Raw genomic sequence first — 22,996 nt, forward strand, 5'->3', positions numbered from 1 at the left:
TTTGTTTACAATAAATGTTTTTGTACTCATGTATGCACACTAATACGTATATATATATATATATATATATATATATATATATATATATATATATATATATATATAAAAAATGTATTTTTATGCAAACGTGTGTATATGTCTGATCCCTAGATAGGCAACTCTCTAAGGAGGTTTGTGGAAACTTAGAATGAGGAGCTATATGATGATGCTATGTTGAATGGGAATTGTGAATAAACACAGGATAAACAGGAAATTGTGCATTCACAAAATGGGTCGGAAAGGAAATAATTTTTGAGCATAAGAAGAATAAAGTTTTAGTGTATAGCTTCCAAAGGCTAAAAAGTAAGAAGAGGAGCTCTCTAGGGACTCTTTCCCTAGAAAGATTGAAGTTAGTTCAGGGTTTGGGTGTTTGGATGGAGAATGGTTTCCATTTGTGATGGAAGGGTAAACTTGAAGCTTGAATGTAAAGAGCTCTCATTTCAACAGTGGTCAGGGAGCCTGGAATGATTCAGAACTCATATTGGAGTTTAAAAGTAACTGGAACTGACAATAAAAGTATGGTTTTTAAAATTTAATTTAATTTTACTTAATTTTATTTTATTTTTGGTGAACCCACAAACTCAGTTGAGTAGCTTAAAGTAACGTACCTGTAAATTAGCTATCTGATACATAGTTTATAATATACACTAAGATTCTTTTTACATTGTAATAGTTAGTGTAATGGCAATTGACTTTTTATTATCAGTGTTTGGGGAGAAAACCATGTGCTATACAAAAAGTGATCCATGGTCTTTCAAAAAGACCCCCATTGAAGAGCAACTCTGGTGGCAGGTAAAAGCTATTCAGAGGGATAAAACTAGGTAGCATAGCAAGGTCCATCTTTCATAGTGATTAGTTTTTGACTAACATGAAAACTATTCACTGCTTCAGAATCCTGTAAATATAATAATATGTAATTAGTGCCCTGATTTGAGCTTCAGTTATCTAATGAAATGTTAGTGCTTTAAAGGTATACAGAAGTATAATAAAAAATAGATTCTAATTACCTTTATTTCTGATGCCCAATTAATTGTAAATTCCATATGGAGCATAGATTGCACTATAATTATAATACAAAACATCATAGACTATTGCAAAACCTCTGTCTATTTTCTTTCTTGTTTGCACACCACTTCTAGATTAATTTCCCCTAAGATGTTGTTTTTTCATATTGCTCTTGCTCAAAAGCCTTCCTATTACCTTCAGGGTAAAGTATAATTCCAGCAATGTGTTTTAAAAACAAAATAAAACTTGTGTTTTTCAATTTTCTCTTATAGGTGGAAATATCATGAATCTTCTCTCTCAACTAGCGTGATTTCTTCAACATTTTTCTAAATATACCATGCTCACTTGTACCACTTAGCCTGAAATGTTTCCCTCTCTTTATTTCTTAGTTATATCTTATTAATCCTTCAAGGGTTAGTAAGGGTTTCTTGAAGTTGCCTTTGACTACTTTGTATTCCCATGGCACTTACTTGTGCTGTTTTACACTTAAAATAATGCCTTGGAAGTTATTATTTTATCTTTCATATATATATATATATATGTGTATACATATATATATATGAATCTCATTTTCTCAACTACTTTTATAAACTCATTAGTGATAGAGAGTGTTTCATATTTGTTTATATTTTCTTTAGTATTATAAAGGGTGTGTGTATGATATTATACATACATACATGTAGTACCTATGTAACAAAGTGTATAGAAAGAGCCAGGCTCAGAGTTAGGATGACTTTGTGCTTGTGCACAAACTTTTATATTTATATAATCAAAATTTTGGGGCAGTTAGATGACAACAGTTGGTACAATGCTGGGCCTGGAGTCAGGGAGAATCCTCTTTCTGAGTACACATTTGGCCTCAGACACTTCCTACGTGTGTGACCCTGGGCAAGTTGCTTAACTCTGTGTGCTTCACTTTCCTCATCTGTAAAATGATCTGGAGAAGGAAATGGGAAAAAAAAACCAACCCAGTATCTTTGTTAAGAAAACCCCAAATGGGGTCAACGAAGAGTTGGATGCAACTGAAAAATGACTGAACAACAAAAATCAAAACTTTGTATTTTAGTTTCTGTGAATGTCTCTGACTCTTGCTTTGGTCATCCATATATCTGGTTATCCATGTATCTGACCGGTTATTTCTTCCATGTTTTTTAAGTTGTTTATGATGCAATCCTTTGTTTCTAAATCTTGTACCCATATGCACCTTGTCTTGGTATACGACGTGAAATGTTGGTCTCTACATAGTTTCTGCCAGATTAGTTTCTGGTTTTCCCAACAATCTTTGTCAGATAGTGCATTCTTGCTCCAGTAATGAAGATCTTTGGCTTTATTAAACAGTAGGTTACTATTCTTGTTTGCTTCTATATATTGTGTACCTAATCTGTTCCATTGATGAGCTGTTCTGTATTTTAGCACCAAATTGTTTGATGAGTGTGACATTATGGTATAGTTTGAGATTTGATACTACTAGGCCCCCTTCTCACTTTTTTGCCACAGTTACTTTGATACTGCTGATCTTTTTTCCTTTCAGATGAACTTAAAAAATTTTTTTCTAGCTCTATAAAGTATTCCTTTGTAATTGGATTGGTGCTGAATCTATAAATTAAGATAGTTTTGTCATTTTTACTGTTTTGACTCAGCCTACCCACAAGCAATTATTGTTCTCTGTCTTTTATTTATTTATTTGTTATTTATTTATATCTGTCTTTATTATGTAGAGAGTGTTTCCTGACTGTGTTCATATAGTTCTTTTATGTTTCTTGACAGGTAGATTCCCAAGAGTTTTGTACTCTCTAATTATTTTCAATGAAATTTCTTTTTTTTTTTCTGCTGGATTTTGTTGGTTATATACAGGAATGCGGTGAGTTGTCAGGTTTATTTTACATCCTGCAACTTCACTGAGTTATTAATTGTGTTAGTTTTTTTGTTGCTTTTCTGTGGTTCTTTCTAGTGTTTGTAACAGTAATGAGTGTTATATCTTGTTTTTCATTAAACTTCAAACTTTCTCTATCTACGGGCTCCTTTCTTGTGACCTGTAAATATACCAATGTCTCCCCCATCTTTGAAACAGTCCTCTATTGGAGAAGATTCTGGGAAGATGACTGAGTAGGTCAGAAAATTCCAAGCTTTTAAGATTTTCCTCCATAGAAGAGATAAAACAGTGCCTCAGGGCAAACATGAGAGAAAGGGCAAAACAAGGGTCTTCCTGGGGCAGTTATTGAAGATCTGAAGAAAAATCCTAGGATGAGGTTGGGCCCTGTGCAGGGTAAACATCTCCAGGCTAGGGATTGCTTAAGCAGCGAGCTGAAAGCCTTGGAGTTAGTTGAGTTGTGAGGCTGCCTTGGGACTCAGCCATAAGAACTTTTACCCTTGGGCACAGTGAGGGGACTTGGGTGTCTGAGTCTGGGAGAATCAAGGGAACCTCTGCTGACAAGGAACACCAGACCCAGCTGTACTGCGGAGATGCTGCCAGGCTAGAAGGGACCAGCACACACCTGATGAGTACAGAAACAGTGGGATGGGGACATATCTCAATATGGGCACTTATCAGAGAGGAGAACTAGAGGGGGGATAAGAGGGCAGAAGCACCATCCTCCATACCCTAGGAGTAGAGGTAATTATAAAAAAAATTGAGCTATTCTTCTCCTCTCAGTCCTGCCCTGCCCCTCCTAAAAAAAGAGAATTGCCCAGGCAAAGGAGAAAGAATCTAACCATAGAGAGCTACTGTGGCAGTATAGAAGAACGAATTCTTCAGAGGAGGATAGTAAAGAAACATTCTTCCAACCCGAAGAGTAACGTCCAATGGTCACTTGTCCAAAAAGAATTCATAGAAGAATGTAAAAAAAGACTTCACTAAAATCCTGCGGATCTTGGAACACTTTATATTGAAGAGCAAAAGAACTGGACTTCTGGCTGAAAAGCATACCCAGCAAAGCAAAGCATAGTCTTGAAAAAAAAATTAGATATTTAATGAATTGTCAAACTTTCAAGACTTTTTTTTTTAAACAAGCATGAATTTAATAGAAGATTTGAAATACAAGAGTCAAGAGAAATATGAGGTACATACCAAAGACTAATTACAAGGAACTTAGGACAGACTGTTTACCTTTTATTTATGTAAAACGTAAAACATACGTCTCAAAACTGTTAATAGTAATTGGGTAGTTTGTAAGAAAGATTGGGGTAATAAACCTGAGCATGATATGACTCCAAAAAATAAAACTGTTCAGGAACAAGCTAAAAAGAGTAATTAATTATCCTGTACAAATGAGGTGGGAGAGGAAGAACAGACACCTAGGAATTTGAGGGGGGGAACAGCGCTGGTACTTTGATTGGGAATAGATTTGAGAACAATACATAATTATCTAAAAGAGAATAAAAGTTTTCTAAATTTAGAAAGAAAGAAAACCTCAAGGGCATGTGCAGGGAGAGGTTCAGGCAGGATTCTTTAGAGGGGAGGGTTTGGGAATATAGGGGGATATAGAAGGGTCTTTAGACTAATGGGAATGGGAGGATAAGGGAAGGATATTTAGAGGGGAGGGTAAGTATTTCTTACCAAAAGGGCCAAAGGGGTGTTTAGGTTTTCAGAAAGGGAGGATTAGGGAGGCATTGGGTGGTGGCTGTAATTTAAGTAATCAGAGAGCAATAGAGGGTAGAAATAAAGAAGTGAGGTGGGATAGGAAATAAGAGATTTGCACAAACATAAAATAGAGTCTGTTAGGGAAAAAATTTTTGTTTATGCATATACATGTAGGTATATGTGTATTTATATGTGTATGCATGAATGTATGTGTGTGTGTGTATGTCCACACTTAATTTTAGCCTGGGGGCAAGGGAGGAGGAAGGTAGCAAAAAATAAAAGCTAAAAATGTACAGCAGAGAACAAAAGAACCTACAAGGAAGCAAAGAAAATATGACAACTTTTAACACTCTGCAGATTTAATGTATATACTTTCTTAAAATGGAAATTTATTGCTACATATTTTTAATCCTCTCTCATGTTCTTCCATGTACATGACATGTTTTTTCTTTGCTTATTTTGTATTCAAGTTTTAATATTTAAGTTTATAATATTTCTCTTTTGTATATATTTACTATTTAGCATTCAAGTCTAAAATAAAAAAAAGATTACAAAAATCCTCACTTGATTTAACCATCCCTTCTTTTTCCTATGTCATTTCCTTTTCATACATAGGATACTTTTATTTCTTGTTATTGTAAACAGTTTAATGTATTTTGGGAATTGTTTTTTGAAATTCTAGTAGAAATAACTGGCAAATCATCTGATCCTGAAGGGTTTTTTTTCTTTCTAAAATTCATTTATGGCTTGTTCATTTTCTTTTTCTGATAGTTAAATAGCCTATTTTTTCCTACATTAATCTGGATAGTTTATATTTTATAAGCGAGTATTTTTTTTTCCCTCTAAGTTATCCTTTTGTTAGCATTTCATTGTACAAAATAGTTTCAGGTGATTTTATTTCTCCCTTAATGTACTGCATTCTTTTTTAATTTTTGCTGCAAGAACAATTTGGTTTTTTACATCTTTCAACCTATTAGTAGTTCATCTGTTTTACTAGATTTTCATAATTCCTACTTTTGTGTTTAGGTTTTTAAAATTTGTTAGTTTCCAGATTGTCATTGTTTTAAACTATAAACTTAAATCATTGATCTGTCTCTTGTTTTGATGACAGATGATGTTAGAGGTATAAATTTTCCCCTAAGTACTCTTTAGGCTTCCCCCAACCCGTTTTGGTGTGTTGTCACATTATAGCAGTCATTTTTATTAATGAAAATATCTGTTGTTTTCCATGCTTTGTTCTCCTCACCAAATCTTTAGGATTGTTATTTAGTCTGCAGTTAAATTTTTGTCCCTTTTCAGAGACTAAAGTGGCATTTTAATTTTTATTACAATGTGATCAGTAAAGACTTTAATATTTATGCTTTTCTACATATTTTGTGAAGGTTTTATGCCCAAATACACATCCGAAAAAATGTGTACATTTTTCATATATCTATATCTATATCTCTCTATGTCTATAGATCTATGTAGATCTACATCTATCTATATATATCCCCCCTTCTCTGTCTTATAAAGCCACTATCCTGGTGCTGGCTCTCATCATCTCACCCTTAAACTGCGGCAGTAGTGTTCTGGATACTCTCTGTGCTTCATATCTCTTCCCCTTCCAATTCATCCATAGATCATTTGCCAAGGTACCTTTCTTAAAGTGCAAATCTGACAAGTCAGCCCCAATAATCAATAAATTCTAATAGTTTTCCATTACATATAGAATATACTTTGTTCGTCCATTAGAATCCTTTGCAAAACTTGCTTCTTGCTCAATTTTTTTGTCTTCTTACAATTTACATAAAACTTGACTTGCTGTTTCTTATACACAGTAGTCCTCCCCACTCCATTCCTTTTTATTGGCTGCCACGTAATCCTCACCTCTGCCCTCTGTCAGACTCAGCTCAAAATTCTACCTTCTGCAGAAGGCATTTTCTACTCTTCTCCACCGTTAGAACTTTCTCCCTTCTTTTATCTTTCACTTACTTTCCATATAGGATGTTCTAAAACTCATAGTATATCTTTAAGCTATTAAATAAAACTGTTATATATCTTGTACATGTATAGTTGTGGGATGTGAACGGTTTTTGTTTTTACTTTTGTCTAGGTCTGAAATGGGTTCATTTATTGTTTTGCTATTTTCCCCTGTGACATTCCTTTAAGCATTTAGATGCTATGCCATTTGTTCATGCTATATATTTGTGTTATATTGTACCTTTAAACATAATGTAGTTTCCATTTTTATATCATGTTTTCAAGTCTACTTTTGGTTTTCCTTGTCTGAGACTATGATTACTACAACTGCTTTTTAAAAAATTTCAACTCCAGCGTAATACATTTTCTTCCAGATTTTTATTTAACTTTCTGAATCTGTTTTTCTCAAGTGTGTTTCTTGGGTTAAAAAAAAAGTCCCATTCTACTTTCTTATTCATTCTGATAACCTTTTCCATTTTATGGTTGAGTTCATCCATTCAGGTTCATCTCAGTGATTTTTAATTAGGTATTTCTATCGTATCCTCTTATGCTTTTTCTTTCTTTTACGTCTACTTTTTTTTTTTCTTCCAAAAACATGATGAGGGAAAAAGGTGTTCTAGTAACTGATGAGCTTTCTATTTCTGCTCTCATGCAGAAATCTTGGCCCTTTATGTAGTCCCTAATTATACATTAATTCCCTTTCCTTTTTATGCCCTCTTCATGATATACTGTTGGAGGGTTTTAAAAAAAATGTCTAATTCCTTATTTTACTCTCCCTCTTAAACCACTATGCTTTCTCTGTTCTCCTATTTCCCTGTTGAGGTTCATGGTTTTTTTTTTTTTTTTTTACTACATCAAATTCTTTGTGTATGTTAAACCCTTCTTTATCTAGTTGAGATGAATGTAAAGTTCGTGAGATACCTGCTTCCTCCACCCTTTCTTCCAAATTTATAGTACTTTTTTGCATATTTTTTGTGTACCTTGATTATGTGGAATAGTAAATTTTACTCTGCTGCTCCCCTCTTTTCTCTTGTTTTCCTTTTCCCTCTTGAAACACAGTAGTGTTTCCTTCTTTCCTATTTCTCTTTATGAGTTTTGAAGTCAATAAGATCTTAAGATTTGTTTCTTCTCTCCTATTAGAATGTAAATACTCCATTATGTAGATCCTTTAATTACTCCAATGTATGTACCTTTCTAGGTTTTTCTTCTTTGCTGTTTCCATTCCAGATATTCTCTTCAGCAAGCCTCATCGTTTCTTTCGAAATATTTGAAAGTTCTCTGTTTCTTTCATTAAATACCTTTCCTTAGAATTATACACAGTTTGAAGTTATTTTTAGTTGTAATTCTTTGTTTTTTGGAATATCATTACAAACTCTTTTGTCTTTATAATGATAACTAAGTCTTTATTTGTTGATACACAAATTTTTTCTGACTGCTCCAAATGTTTTATTGTCTTTATCTTTAGAACAATGGATTTTGACTTGTATGGGAAAATTTTAGATTTTCAAGTGGATTCTTTTTACTTTCATTTTGTTGCCTGGGCTTTGGGTAATGTTCTAGTTTTCCATTGATCCTTAGATTATCTCTATTTGATCTGTTTTCTAGGTCAGATGTTTTTGATAAGAGATAGATAACTTTACATTTTCTCTTTTTTTTGTTGGTCTTTTGAATTTGTTTTTAAGATTTTTCCTTTTGGATTTATAGAGTCTTTTATTTCTTCTTGATCCATTCTCATTTTCAGGAAGTCTTGTACTTGGGTAATGTACTTCGTGTAGTATGCCGTTTAGTAAGTATCCTTGAAATTATTTCATCTAGGGCTCCCATTTCATTGACAATATCCTTTTCATTTTATATTTCATTTATTTTAGGGTTTTGTGGGCAAAGCACACCTTTTATCTGAAGCTCTGATACTAGACACTTTCCTTTAGGATTGTGTTCTGGACATCCCACGAGGCATAACCATTTCTTTATGTTATAGTCTTTATGTTTTAAGCTTTCCTTCCTGAATTGAGCCTTTCTCTCAGGCATAGCCTCTGATTACTCCTACATACTTGAATGGGGTGGAAGGCACCTGTTTGTTAAAATCTGTATTGTCTGTTGTCTGAGTTCTTGTCACTAACTCTCATGTTTGCTGATGTCTCTTTTGCACAATATGCTGGTAGTTCCCAGCCTCATTATATTACCCAAGTGTAGAGTGTTTTAGCCTTCCATGGAGGGAATTTCCTCATAATAGTTCTCTATACCAATGAAATTATATGTCTGAACTAAAAAAATTGATCTACTTACTCAATCAGAAAAGTACATTAGTACATTTTCAGAATATTTCCTGAAACAGTGTATCAGTCCTCCACACAATGTTATTGTTGTTATTCACATCTGACTTTTCATGATCCCTTTTGGGATTTAGCAATTTTGAGAAATAGCAATTGTTTCTGTTCTGGCCAGAACAGGTCCTTCTCTCCCAGATTTTTTTTTTTTCTGTGTAGGCAAACTAGGCCATCTTTTATCTTTTGCCTCAATTCTTACCTGGCCTCTGAGGGTGTTGCCTCAGAGAAACTGAGACCTGGGAAAGACCCTCGCTTAAAAAGGCCAGGGTCTTCCACTGCATCTGGGGCCATCGCCTGTCATCCTGACCTATATTGCCATTGAGAGTGAGACTGATGACTTTGCATAGCCCTGCCTCACTTAATCCAGTTCATTTCCAAGTCAAGACATTATCTTCTTGATGCAGTTTTGGCCTTCTAGGCTCTCAGGGTCAGGCTCAGTTTTGTATGTGCATGGTTTCAGTGCCCATAGAACTTGTAGAGTGGGTCCCTTCTCACTAGGAACTATGAAGCTTTTGTTTAACTGCCCTAAGGGATTCCTCAAGGAGATTTCTGATATTGTGGTCTCAGGTTGTATTTGAGTGCTAGAAGCCTGTGAGGTAGAAGGCCTCCTACCACTGTCCATGCCTCACCAATGATCCTTTGCCTAATTCCCCTCCGAGTCTTCAGGCTTCTGGGTATCTTTTTTTTTTTTTTTACATTGTATTTTGTCATTATCAATATTTTGTCATTATAGATTGGATGGAGGTATCACTTAAGTTTTTTTTTTTTAATTAACCTAATACAATTATCCCTTCCGCATTTGGTGGGGCTTAGGGCTTTAGTGTTGATCTGGAAAATTTGCATAAAAATTTTATATAAATAAGGGAGGGGCTTGCCCTCCCTTCCTACCAGAGAAGAAGTCTGAATTTTTTCGTTTTCTTTTATGGGGTGTTTACAGTACTTTAGTGTAAAATTTAGGTTGATATTATACAATTATATATATATATATATATATATATATATACACACACACACACAGACACACACACACACGTGTGTGTGTGTGTGTGTGTATGCTGACCTGTGATATATAGAAACCAAGATGGGGAAAGTTGTGATGTGGAAGGGATAATTATTTGTCCTGGCTCTCTTTTGCTTTACGTTTTAAGCAGTATGTGTGTAGTAATTGTGCTGTTTTGCTCCCATTGGCTTGGCTCTAATGGAAATCTGTATATTGACTGCTCAAGATGGTCATACTGATTTGGTCATCGTCCTTTATCTTCCTTATTGTATATGTAAAATTAGTTTACAGTTTCTTTAACTTTATACTTAGAGTCAATGTATATAATTTTTCTTTTGGTTCTACTTTATTCAACATCATTTCATAAAAGCTTATTTTCCATTGAATTCTTCCATTTCATTGTATCTTATACACAGAAATTGCATAAATTCTTGATCCATTCATACATTTATTTCTTGTTTGTTTTCTGGGTTTACCCACTTTTCCAAGAATTTTCCTTTGCTTGAGTTCCCTTAATTCTCTCATATCACCAACACCTGCCAACATCATTCTAAGTGTTTAGAGGTAAGAGGTATTCCAGGCATGGGGGGCAGCCAGAGCAAAGGCCTAGAAAGGAAGGAAACAAGCATTTGTTAAACCTTTACTGCGTGTATAGGACCTGTCTTGTGCTAACAGAAACAAGGGATGAAAGGTCATATTGGAAGAGCAACAAGGATAGTTTGCCTTGGACTATAGAGTGCATGGAGGGTGTAATGTGTAACAAAGCTGTGGAAAGTTAAGTTGGAGTCTGATTGTAAAGAGCTCTGAATGCCAAAGGCACAACCATTTGATCTTAAAGGGTATGAGGAGCCATTGATTTTTATTGAGTAGGGAGAGTTTGAAGGTCAAATTGATATTTAGGAAAATTACTTTGATTATTGTGTGACAGTGAGGTGGCACGATGGGTAGAGCTGGGCTTGTAGTCAGGAAGGCTCATCTTTCAGAATTCAATCCCCACCTCAGACACTTGTTAGCTTTGTGACCCTGGGCAAGTCACTTAACCCTGTTTGTCTCAGTTACCTCATTTGTAAGATGCACTGGAAGAGGAAATGGCACATCATTCTAGTATCTCTGCCAAGAAAATCCCGAAAAGGGTTGTGAAAAGTCAGATGTATCTGAAAAACAACTAGACAACAGCAACAACATTGTGTGGAGGACTGACAGACTGTTTCTGGAAAGATTCTGAAAATGTATTAATGTACTTTTCTGATTGAGTAAGTAGAGCTTATTTTTTTAGTTGATACCTGTAATTTCATTGGTATAGAGAACTATTATGAGGAAATTGCCTCCATAGATTTTTGTCAGTAAGTCTTCTGCAGAAGTCTTCGAGAATTACTTGGAGCAGTGAAAGAAGAAGGGGCTTGCTCAGGTCCCACAGCCAGTGTGTATCAGAGGCTGATTGTCTCTGTTGTGCCACACTGCTGTAAAGGGGAGTGACTGTTCTTTACTTCAGTGCTGTGCTAACACCCTGGGGCAACGTGGAGCTCACCAAATGCCTTTAGAACAGTATCTGCTGTTGTCTTTTTTACCTATCCCCAGCCCTTAGCATGCTGTGCACATGGTAGGCACTTAGTGAATGCTTGTTGCCTAATGCATACTGATTGTGTTCCTGCGGGCAAATCATATAACATTTTAGTGTTATATGGCCCAATTTGAACTCAGGTCCTCCTGACTCCAACACAGTGGTGTCAACCTAGCTGCCCCTTCTAAGGCTCTTAAATTACAGAGAAGATGCTATATTAGTATAGAGAGTTTTCTCACTTGTTCCCACTGAAATTACAGATTTTTTCCCTGACTCTTTCGTATCATTGTAGAGAGAGGATAAGAAATAGTATTTAATTTCTTTTTGGTGAATCAGCATCTTACAGTGGCCTAGGAATGTCCTTTTGAAATTAGGTTCTTCTTTATACAGTAGTGTACATTAAAGAGTCATGGAATTAGAGTAAAAAAGAACATTAGTGGTCATCTACTTTAAGTACCACTCTAGTGTACAAGATCTTTGGTACATGGTCATCAAGCAGGTTCTTAAATACTTTCATTAATGGGAATTTCATGGAGTATAGAAAGAATAACATTTTGTAGTGACAATATTATTATTACAGAACATGATTTAAAAGTAATTACAGTAGGTAAAGTAGAAGACAATGTATAATCATGTATCATACATAGTCACACATTCCTCATTAATGATGCAGAATATTATTAATCCAGACATAATAACATTATTTAGGAAGAATATATTTTCTTAGTATACATTTACCTTTTACATCTCTTGTCTTTATTTAGTCACAAGGGGATAACCTTATAGACTAATTAGACCAGCATATAGCTAGTATTTTAAAAATTATTTTCACTATCAGTTTATGGCCCACATTAAGAAATAATCCATATTATTTATTGTCATGCTTTCCACTTTAATAAAAATGTATTATTCCATCTGTCTTGTAGTATTTGACTTAGAAGAATTTTTCTGTTTTCCCCAAATAAAATGAAATTGTATACAGTAGTTTTGTGCTTTTGAAAATATTCACTAGAAAAACTGTCAGAGTCACAAATGGGCATTGTTGAATAATTGTGTGGCCTCCCTAAGTGACCAATTTGAAGAGGACTGCCCTTTTTTGGATGTATAAGGTCTGGTCTGTTTGTATTAAGTTGAGTCATATTTCTCTGTATGCAGGGGTTGTTAACTTTTTTCTTTTTGTTCATGGACACATTTAACAGTCTGAAAGGTACAGATGACCCCTCTCAGAATAATGTTTTTAAAAGCATAAAAAAAAGTATACACAAGATTACGGAGATGGAAACTAATTGTAATGAAATAGTTATAAAAATGTATATATATATTTAAAATTTATAAACCCTAGGTTTGTCAGTCAATAAAAATTTATTAAGGGCCTACTATGGGCCAGGTACTGTTAAACACTGATGACACAAAAAGAGGCAAAAGACGTTCTCTGCTCTCAAAGAACTCACAGTCTAATGGGGGAGACAACAAACAGTTATGTACAGACAAGCTATAGGCAGAATAAAGAGGAAGTAGTTAAGAGAGGGACTGCACTAGCATTAGAAGGGGTTAGGAAAGGCTTTGTGTAGAAGATGGGAATTTATTAGGAAGCCAGTAGGCAGAGATGAGGAAGGAGACATTCTAGGCATGAAAGCCAGAGAACATGCCTGGAGCCAAGAGATGGAGTGTCTTGTTAGTGTAGCAGTCAGGAGACCAATGTCACTGGGTTGAAGTATAGGGGGAGGAGAGAAAGATGTGGACTGGAGAGGTAGGAGAGGCCTAGGTTTTGAAGGGCTTTGAATGACAGAGTATTTTGCATTTGATCCTGGAGGCAGTAGGGAGCCACTGTTGTTTATTTTGTAGGGGAAGTGACATGATCTTTCCTTTGTTTTATGAAAGTCATATTAGTGACTGAATGAAGAGTAGATTAGAGTAGGGAGACACTTGAAGAAGGCAAGACTTATTAGCGGTTGTTGCTATAGTCCAGGTGTGAGATGATGAGGTCCTACACCAGGTGGGTAGCAGCATCGGAGGAAAGAAGGGGATGTAGTTGAGAGATGTTGCAAAGGTGAAATTGATAGGCCTTGGCAATAGATTGGACCTGGAGACCTGGGGGAATATTGAATGATGATGAGGAGTTGAGGACACTTAGGTTGTGAGCCTGAGGACTGGGAAGATGGTGTTATCTTTGAACAGTAATGGTAGGAGGTGAGTGGGGCTAGAGAGAAACAGTGAGTTTGGACTTTATTGGAGGTCAGGGAGAGGTTAGGGTAGGATAGATAGATGTAATTAACCTAGAGGTGGTAATTAAATGTATTGGAGATAATCAGATTGTCAGTTAAAGTAGTGTAGAGGGAGAAGAGAAGAGGGCCTGTGGGGTACCTATATTATTTGGGTGAGGATCCTGCAAAGGAAACTGAGAAATAATAAATAGGTATGAGAAAAAACAAGAGAGAATTGTATCAGGAAAACCTACAGAGAAGAAAATATGAAGGAGAAGGGAGAGAGTGGTCAACAGTATCAAAGGCTATAGAGAGGTTGAGGAGAACGAGGATTGAGAAATGGCCAATGGATTTGGCAGTTAAGTGATCATGGGTTCATGAAGAGTTGGACATGACTGAAATGACTGAATTCTAACGTGTAACTTTGGAGGGAACAGTTTTAGTGGGATAGTGAGGTCAGAAGCCAGATTATAAGGGTTTAAGAAAAGAATTAGAGGAAAATGGAGGCAACCCATTGTAGAGAACTTTAGCCAAAATGGTCAGTGGACCATATGGTTAGTGGGGATGGAAGGATCAAGTGAGGATTTTTTGAGGATGGGGAGACACATGGGCATTTTTGTAGGCAGTACAGAACCTCTACTCCATATTTGCAAGGTCGTTGTTTGGAACATAGAAACAGTATCATAAATATTGATTAGGTAGCCAGGATATCCTACAAAATTCTGCTTCTACAGAAATGTAACTGAAATTTGTACTTTTTGTAATGAAATAGTAGGAAACGATACTCTGCTAATGTCTGTTGAAAGGTGAAGTGAATATTAATTATTAAAGTAAGCAAAAGAGACAAGTATAAAGAAGAATATAGAAAGAACATTGCTGGTCATTTCTTCTGAAATATACTACTGATCATGTCCTGTATCCCTGAACTGCACTAGAATTAAAAGGAATTTACTTGAAGAGGGTTGAAGTTCTTAGGTAGTCATCTAATCTGAGTCTTTTATAGTTTAGAAAACTGATGAGTTCGAAAGAAGTTGTCACATACACTGAACAAGAAAAGAAATTGCCCAAAGAGAGCAGTCAGTTCATTAATGCAGACAGTTTCAGAATTGGCAGGAACTTCAGAAACCATCTGGTTTAGCCTATGCATTAAATTCCTTCTGTAACATCCCCTACAAGTATTTATCTAGCCTCTACTGGAAAGTCTACATTTACAGCCACCTCTCTGTTTCCCAGGCAGTCCATTACACAATTGGACATCTTTGATTGCTAGGAATCTTCTTACAATTTTATGTTGAGGATTTTTCTGGGGGAGGGGTGTCTGTGTTTTCTTTTACAACATGATAATATGGAAATATGTTTAACATGACTAATATGGAAATATGTTTTACATGACTGCATGTGTATAACATCAAATTGCTTGTCTTTGTATTGAGGGCGGAGGGGAGGGAGGGATAGAATTTAGAATTCAAAATTTTTAACACTGAATTTTAAAAATTGTTTTTACATGTACTTGGGAAAATATTAAATTTAAATTAATAATTATCCAATGTCTCTGCCTTTCTACCTATTGCTTTTAATTTGTTCTTTGAAGCTAAGCAAAATAAATTTTCCTTATGACAGCATTTCATATTGTTGAAGATAATTCTCATTGTATTCTCCCACCAAGTTTCTTCTCAAGGATAAACATTTCCGGTTCCTTCAGCTGTTTCACATATGGCAGAGTTTAGAGTTCCTTCACTGTCCTAATCATGGCCATCTGGATATACTGGAGCTTGTCAGTACTTTCCCTGAAATGTTTTATCTAGAAATGAGCCCAACAGTCCAGATGTTGTTGGACAAGGGTATAGGTACAGTGGAACTATCACCTCCCTCATTCTGTCTAGCCACGGTGCCTTATTTAGTGCAGAGGGGAGGATGGCATTAACTTCTTGACTGCCAAACTGCATTGCTCTTCCTGTTTTTATCATTGTTACTCCTGACTGCTGCTGATACCTGCTTCCCTTTCCTCAGGAAAGTAATGACTCTTAAAAAATGGAATCTCCACAGCTCTCATTCCTCCACATTTCCACATGTTTTGTTAAGCCCCACAAATCCTTCCTCATCCATCTTTGTAGCAAGCCACAGTCAGTAGCAGAGCTCACATGTGGACTTGGTTCTCTTGACTACTGAGTGCCCTCTCTTTATATAGAGTGTCCTGCTGCTGTTTGTTTACACAGGAGGAAAGAATCTGGGAAAACTCACTGAAAGCTGGGGATGATCTGGTTGACAATCATGTAACGGTTTTATAGCTGGATAGGAAATTTGAGAATCCAGGAGATCTCTAACTTAAATGGAATCTGTGTATATGTAGTCAGACTCACACCTCCTTATTAGCTGTAGTGACATTCTGGACATGGGGTGGGTTGGTGGTATTTATATTGTCTGCCTTTCTGTCTCTCTCTTGTGTGAGGTAAGAGTTTAGGGAAATCCTGCATCTGTCTCCTAGAAATTTGTTTTGTTGTAAGAAAGTGAGGTCAGGCAGGAATATTTCTCTCAGCTTGTTTCTCATCCATAGTTTCCCACTTGCTGTTTTATGATATTAATTGTTTGCATGTTGCCTCCCCTATTTTAATGTGAACATCTGGAGAACTGAACCCATGTTTTTGCCTTTCTTTGTATTCCCAGCACTTAGCCCATAGTAAACACTTAATGATTGTTGAATGAACGACAATTGTTAAAAATTGAAGCAGAAATGTATTTTGAAGATATTCTCACATTTTTTTTAGCAATTTAGTGATATTTTTCTCTGTTAAGATTCAGTTGCTCATATCGTCATTAGATTTTTCAAACATTTTTGAATGAACTTTTAGAAGCATTTTAGGTAGGTTTTATCTGGGAAAAGGGGTCAAAGAAGCTAAGCATTAATTTTAACTTACACTGCCACCTACTGTTAGGACTACTGTATTGTTTTCCTAAAGATTACTAGTTTACTTTTGATTACCTAATATGGCTTATGAAATTGAACTGACTTACGATTGAATCACTTTTCTACTGACTTAATCAGTCACTTACCAAGCACCTGCAAAGTGCAAGACATTGTGCTAGTTTTAAAGGTGAAACTATCTGTTCTCAAGGAGCTTGAAATCTAGTGAGGTAAGATGATGTCTACATACAAATGTATGTACAAGTAGATGTGGGATAATTTTTGGAGAAGGCACTGGTAGCTGGGGGAAGGTCATGAAAAGCTTCATATAGAAGGTGACACATTTTCGTGTATACTTTAGCTTTAATTTGTTGCTTTTTCATTTGGCGTTGACTCCCAAGTACTTCCATTATTATGGCTGCTATGTAAGCCTTGATGTTATAGAGTAATTTGCAAATCATATGCAGTGGGGGAAAAGTAACTCACTATGGTAAGAACCTTCCCTGAATTGTAATTTTTCAGTGATATTACCTTTTTGTATCAGATTTTCTCAATGTTGTGTCACCTTTGTGTTAGTTGCCAAACCAAGGTATATTGGACACAAATAGTTCAGTCTTAGTTATTCCTCTAGCCATAATAGAATTCCCTTAAACATCTCTTAATTGAAGTTTCCTCATCTAAAGAATTGGAATAATAATATTTGTGCTACTGAAGGACCTCACAAGCTTTTTGTAAGGAAAGTCCATTGTAAATTCCAAAGTGCTATAGAAATGGGAATCAAAACAATTGAAAAATTGTGAAATGAAAAGTTTTTTTCATTCTTCATGTCAAGGATATAGAAGACATTTTGAATTTTATTTTTTATGAAGAATACTGATATTTTTCATTATGTTAAATATTACAAAAGAGATTTGAATCTTCTCTCTTTCTCTGCCTCTTTCCCTTAAAAACAACAGCAACAGTAGATTTTAAAATTCCCTTGTTCTGCTTTTTTGGTTTTCTGTGAGGATAAATTGCTCACACCTGGGTCAAGATAATTAACTAGAATATATATTTCTGAAACATTGATATAGATGATTATCGTTTCTTGTGTTTTTAAGATAGGTGCTCTGTCAGACTTAATTTTTATATAATTTTCCATTAAAAAAATCACTTGTAATGAAAAGAATACTTACTATGAAATTGTATTTTCTTAACTCTAGGAAGTTCAAAAATGGGTGCTACTATAGTAGATGCTTTGGATACTCTTTATATAATGGGACTCCATGATGAATTCAAAGAAGGACAAGAGTGGATTGACCACAATCTTGATTTCAGTGTGGTAAGTATATAATAATGATTATTGATCTTCCCCCCCCCCCCTCCTACTTTTATTTATTTATTTTTAGTTTTCAGCATATTTCCATAAGATTTTGGGTTCCAGATTTTCTCCCTCCCCCCCACCCCAAAACACTGTGCATTCTGATTACCCCTTCCCCCAATCTGCCCTCCCTTCTATCACACCCCTTCTTCTCTTATCCCTATCTCCTCTGTTTTCTTGTAGGGCAAGATAGATTTCTGTACCCCATTACCTGTATTTCTTATTTTCCAGGTGCATGGAAAAACAATTTTTAACATTTGTTTTTAAAACTTTTAAGTTCCAACTTCTCTCCCTTCCTCCCTCCCCACCCATCTCCACTGAGAAGGCAAGCAATTCCATATAGGTTATACATGTGTAGTTATGCAGAAGAATTCCATAAAAGTTATGTTGTGAAAGACTATATTTTCCTCTATCCTATCCTGCCCCCCTTTTATTCTATTCTCTCTTTTAATCTTGTTCCTCCCCGAAAGTGTTTACTTCTAATTACCCCTCCTCCCATTTGTCCTCCCTTCTATCACCCCTCCCACTACCTTCTCCCCTACTTTCCTGTGGTGTAAGATAGATTTTCATACCGAATTGAGTGTGCATGTTATTAACTCCTTAAGCCAAATGTGATGAGAGTAAGCTTCTCTTTTTCCCTCTCACCTCCTCTCTTTCCCCCTGCAGTGAAAAAGCTTTTTCTTGCTTCTTTTATGAGACATAATTTGCCCCATTCCATTTCCCATTTTTTCCTCCCAATATATTCCTCTCTCACCCCTTAATTTTACTTTTTTAGATATCATCCCTTCCTATTCAACTCACCCTGTGCCCTCTGTGTATATGTATATAATCCCTCCAACTGCCCAAATACTGAGAAAAGTTTCAAGAGTTAGAAATATTATTTTTCCATGTAGGAATGTGAACAGTTCAACTTTAGTAAGTCCCTTATGTTTTCTCTTTCCTGTTTACCTTTTCATGTTTCCCGTAATTCTTGTGTTTGAAAGTCAGATTTTCTATTCAGCTCTGGTCTTTTCATCAAGAATGCTTGAAAGTCCTCTGTTTCATTGAATAATGATTTTTTTCCCCTGAAGTGTACTCAGTTTTGCTGGGTAGGTGATTCTTGGTTTTAATCCTATCTCTTTTGAATTCTGGAATATCATATTCCAAGCCCTTCAGTCCCTTGATGTAGAAGCTGCTAGATCTTGTGTTATCCTGATTGTATTTCCACAATACTCAAATTGTTTTTTTCTGGACGCTTGCAGTATTTTCTCTTTCACCCTGGGGAACTCAGGAATTTGGCTACAGTATTCCTAGGAGTCTATCTTTTCAGATCTCTTTCAGGAGGTGATTGGTGGATTCTTTCATTATTTATTTTGCCCTTTGGTTCTAGAATATCAGGGCAGTTTCCTGTAGAATTTCATGAAAGATGATGTCTAGGCTCTTTTTTTGATCATGGATTTCAGGTAATCCCATAATCTTTAAATTGTCTCTTCTGGATCTGTTTTCCAGGTCAGTTGTTTTTCCAATGAGATATTTCACATTTTCTGCTATTTTTTCATTTCCTTTGGTTTTATTTTATAATTTCTTGATTATTCATAAAGTCACTAGCTTCCATCTGCTCCATTCTAATCTATAAGGAGTTATTTTCTTCATTGAGCTTTTGGATCTCCTTTTCCATCTGGCCAATTCTGCTTTTTAGGACAATTCTTCTCATTGGCTTTTTGGATCTCTTTTGCCATTTGACTTCATCTATTTTTTAGAGAGTTTTTCTTCAGCATTTTTTGGGGTCTCCTTTAGCAAGCAGTGGACTTGTTTTTCATGATTTTCGTTTCTCTTCCCAATTTTTCCTCTACTTCTCTTACTTGGTTTTCAGAATCCTTTTTGAGCTCCTCCATAGCCTGAGACGAATTAATATTTTTCTTGGAGGCTTTGGATGGAGAAGCTTTGACTTTGTTTTCTTCTGTTTGAATGCTTTGGTCTTCCTTGTCACCAAAATAAGATTCTATAGTCTGATTCTTTTTCTGGCTTTTGCTCATTTCCCCAGCCATTTACTTGACTTCTGAGCTCTTTGTCAAGGTAGTTCTCTGCTTCCTGTAGGGGTGGGGGGTGTACTGTTAGCCTAGAGCTGTGGTTCTAGAGCTCCAGAAACAGTGGCTGCTGCTGCCCCTGCTTCTGCTGTGGTTGCCTTGGTTCCTAAGCCCCCTGCCCCCTTCCCCCTCTGCCCTCCTGGGGCTGGGCCTGAACCACTTCACTCTCCTACACTGGTCCCACAGGCTTTTTCCACTCACTTTCCAATTTATCCTCAGTGTTTTGGGATCATGAAGTCTGGAAACCACCACAAGTGTGAGAGATTCAGTCTCCCCAATGCCTGCTCAGGTCCCCTCTGTACACTCGCAACCCACATTGGACTGCGCTCTGCTCCCAGCATGGCGTGATAGATACTTTCTGGTGACCTTCCAGACTGTCTTGGGCTGGAGATTTGCTTTACTCTGTCATTTTGTGGGTTCTGCTGCACCAGAAATTGTTTAGAGCCATTTTTTACAGCTATTTGGCTGGGCCTGGCGGGAGTGCTCTGAAAAGTCCACGTTGTTACTCCTCCATCTTGGCTGTGCTGATTTTACTGATCTTTTAAAACAACTTTGAAAAGCCCCACGAAATTATACTTCAGGTGGTTTTATATAACATCATAGGAAGCCAGTGTGACAAAGTGGAAGGAGATTCTCCTTATAGGAAGGAGACTCAGTCTTATAGCCTGAAATCTGAAATTAAGCCCTGACATATGGCCATGTGATAGTTCCTTAACGTTTCTGAGCCTTAATTTCTCATTTATAAAATGGGAATAATAATACTTGTTCCACCTACATCACAGGATTATTATGAGAAAAGCTCTTTGTAAGAATATAAAGCTCCTCATAAGTATGAGTTATTAGCAACTGGTAAAGAATACTAGAAGTAAGCCTTTTTCTTCTTTTAGGAGTATAACTTGGCTCTCAAATTTTATATGTCTGTTTTTCCTGTTGACACTTACTACTCTTATTACCCCTTTATTTTGAGCTTGAACTACTGAACTAATTCTTTGAACATTTTGGGGGTGAAAAAAGCTGCAAGAGTACATTGTCATGATGGTATTTTTATAAATCTTTAGTATTTTCGTTTTGTCAATTGCTTAATTCTGGTGTTGCCAAATAATAAATAATTGAGATATTGTGTTAAGTAGTAATTATTTTGGTAAATAATAGGAATAGAAATAGATTCCTCCAAAGGGCATATTATCTATTAACTTATGTTGACAACAGAAATTTTAAGCTGTAAAAAAGGAGCTTTTTTTGGTTTGCAAACTGTCTTATTTAAAAGCTTTCACCCCTCATTCTTAACATGCTTAATCAATATTTTCCTTATATTCCCATTTCCCTTGTGAAAATGAAGGCCATTTCCACAGCATCATATAAACTTAACAGTCTTCTTAGTGATATAATTTTTAAAAAGGCATATTTGTATAAGAGAGAGGTGTAAGGTTTAGGGAATAATTTAGTCCAAGAAGAGTGCATAGTTATTGGCTTTTTGCCAGTGAAAGAAGATGTATACCCGTCACTTGGGTGTAAAATGGGAGTATTAACTGTTGAAAGATAGTTACTTATTTTTCCTGTGAGTCAGTGTGATTATGGCTGGCCAGATGTATCAGAGTCATCTCTGGAAGTTGAATAATAGAATAGGTAAGAATCCTCCCAGCCTTTTAACCAATCCAGCTATTATCCCTTTTTATTCTTTCTAGTAACTATTTAAAATAATAGTTACATTTACTACTTTTATTTTTATTTTATTTTTTAAAATTTAACTCTTGCAACATGAGCTCAACTCTTACCATTGAAAGAAATTGTGACTTGCCTGAGGTCACATATGAATTGACTGAGGTGGATTTTGATCTCAGTTCTCTCCTGATTCCAGGTCCAACACTCTATACTTTGCCTGTAATAAGGACCTTAATATAGTATGGTAGCCCAAAAAACTTCTCTTTTTTTGGACTAAATCTGTAGTTTCATTAATATAGGTAACTCCTGGTAAAGAAATTCTTTGAAATCATGCAGGCTGGCAACTATTCTGCAGCTTAGTATTAGACAGTGGATTAAAGCATCTAGAGGTTAAAGCACTTCTTGAATCCTAGGCTGGCTTTCTATCCCCTCTGCCATGCTATCACGGTGCTGTCTTAGGCAATATTAACGGAAATAGAGTCTCAAGCAGGCATCCTTAGCCTTTTTTTGTGTCATGGACTCCTTGACAGTCTAGCCTATGAACTACTTTTCAGAATAATGTTTTTAAATGCATGAAATAAAATATATAGGATTATGAAGGATAGCAATCATTTTGGAATATAGTTATCAAAATATATATTTTCAAGTTTATAGACCTTAGACTAAGAACTGCTGTACTTGGTTGTGGTCAAATATAAGAGTATTATAGTTCAGAGCAGGGGTTGGGATCCTGTGGCCTTCTAGCTCCTTGGGTGCTACAGTCTTTTGACTGAGTCCAAGTTTTACTGAACAGATCCTTTTATCAAGGGGATTTGTTCTGTGAAGTTTGGATTCAGTCAGAAGACCGAATTTGAGCACCTAAAGGATCTCATATGGCCTTGAGATGGCAAGTTCCTCACCCCTGGTTCAGAGTATCATTTTGGGAAGGGTGTTGACAAACTAAGTTTGTAGCATATTCAAAAGAGAATGACTGTAGAATGGTAAGGGGAGCTAAAATCCTCATCATAAAAACTTGAGTTGAAAAAACTAGAAATGTGTAACCTAGTAGGGAGAATTGCTTGATGGCAACAGAATTGCTGATTTCAGATATTTTGAAGGACTGTCATAGCTTTATTTTGTTTGGTTCCACAATTCAGGGTTAGATGATATAGGATTCACTTTAGATGATATAGCTACTTCTTTAGGCTGAATTCTAGTTTATCATACAATTTGCCAGCGACTTTGATTTTACCGTCCAGTGTTCTATGGTCATTGATAGAGGAATATATTCTTCTAGACATTTTGACAGCTTGTTTTCATTTTTCATCTTTTGTTGTCTGTCCACTTTC

The 22,996-nt window shown here is 35.9% G+C and overlaps 1 protein-coding gene across 1 annotated transcript in view; it reads left to right on the forward strand.

The window, feature by feature from the left end:
* MAN1A2 (mannosidase alpha class 1A member 2) overlaps positions 1 to 22,996 on the forward strand; it is a 219,124-nt gene that overhangs the window by 77,785 nt on the left and 118,343 nt on the right. The window contains exon 4 of the mRNA XM_072644497.1: positions 17,783 to 17,901. Within this exon, the coding sequence (XP_072500598.1) occupies positions 17,783 to 17,901 (119 nt within the window). The remainder of the gene's footprint in view (positions 1 to 17,782; positions 17,902 to 22,996) is intronic.

Source organism: Notamacropus eugenii, chromosome 2 (assembly GCF_028372415.1).
Source record: "Notamacropus eugenii isolate mMacEug1 chromosome 2, mMacEug1.pri_v2, whole genome shotgun sequence".
Taxonomy (NCBI): domain Eukaryota; kingdom Metazoa; phylum Chordata; class Mammalia; order Diprotodontia; family Macropodidae; genus Notamacropus; species Notamacropus eugenii.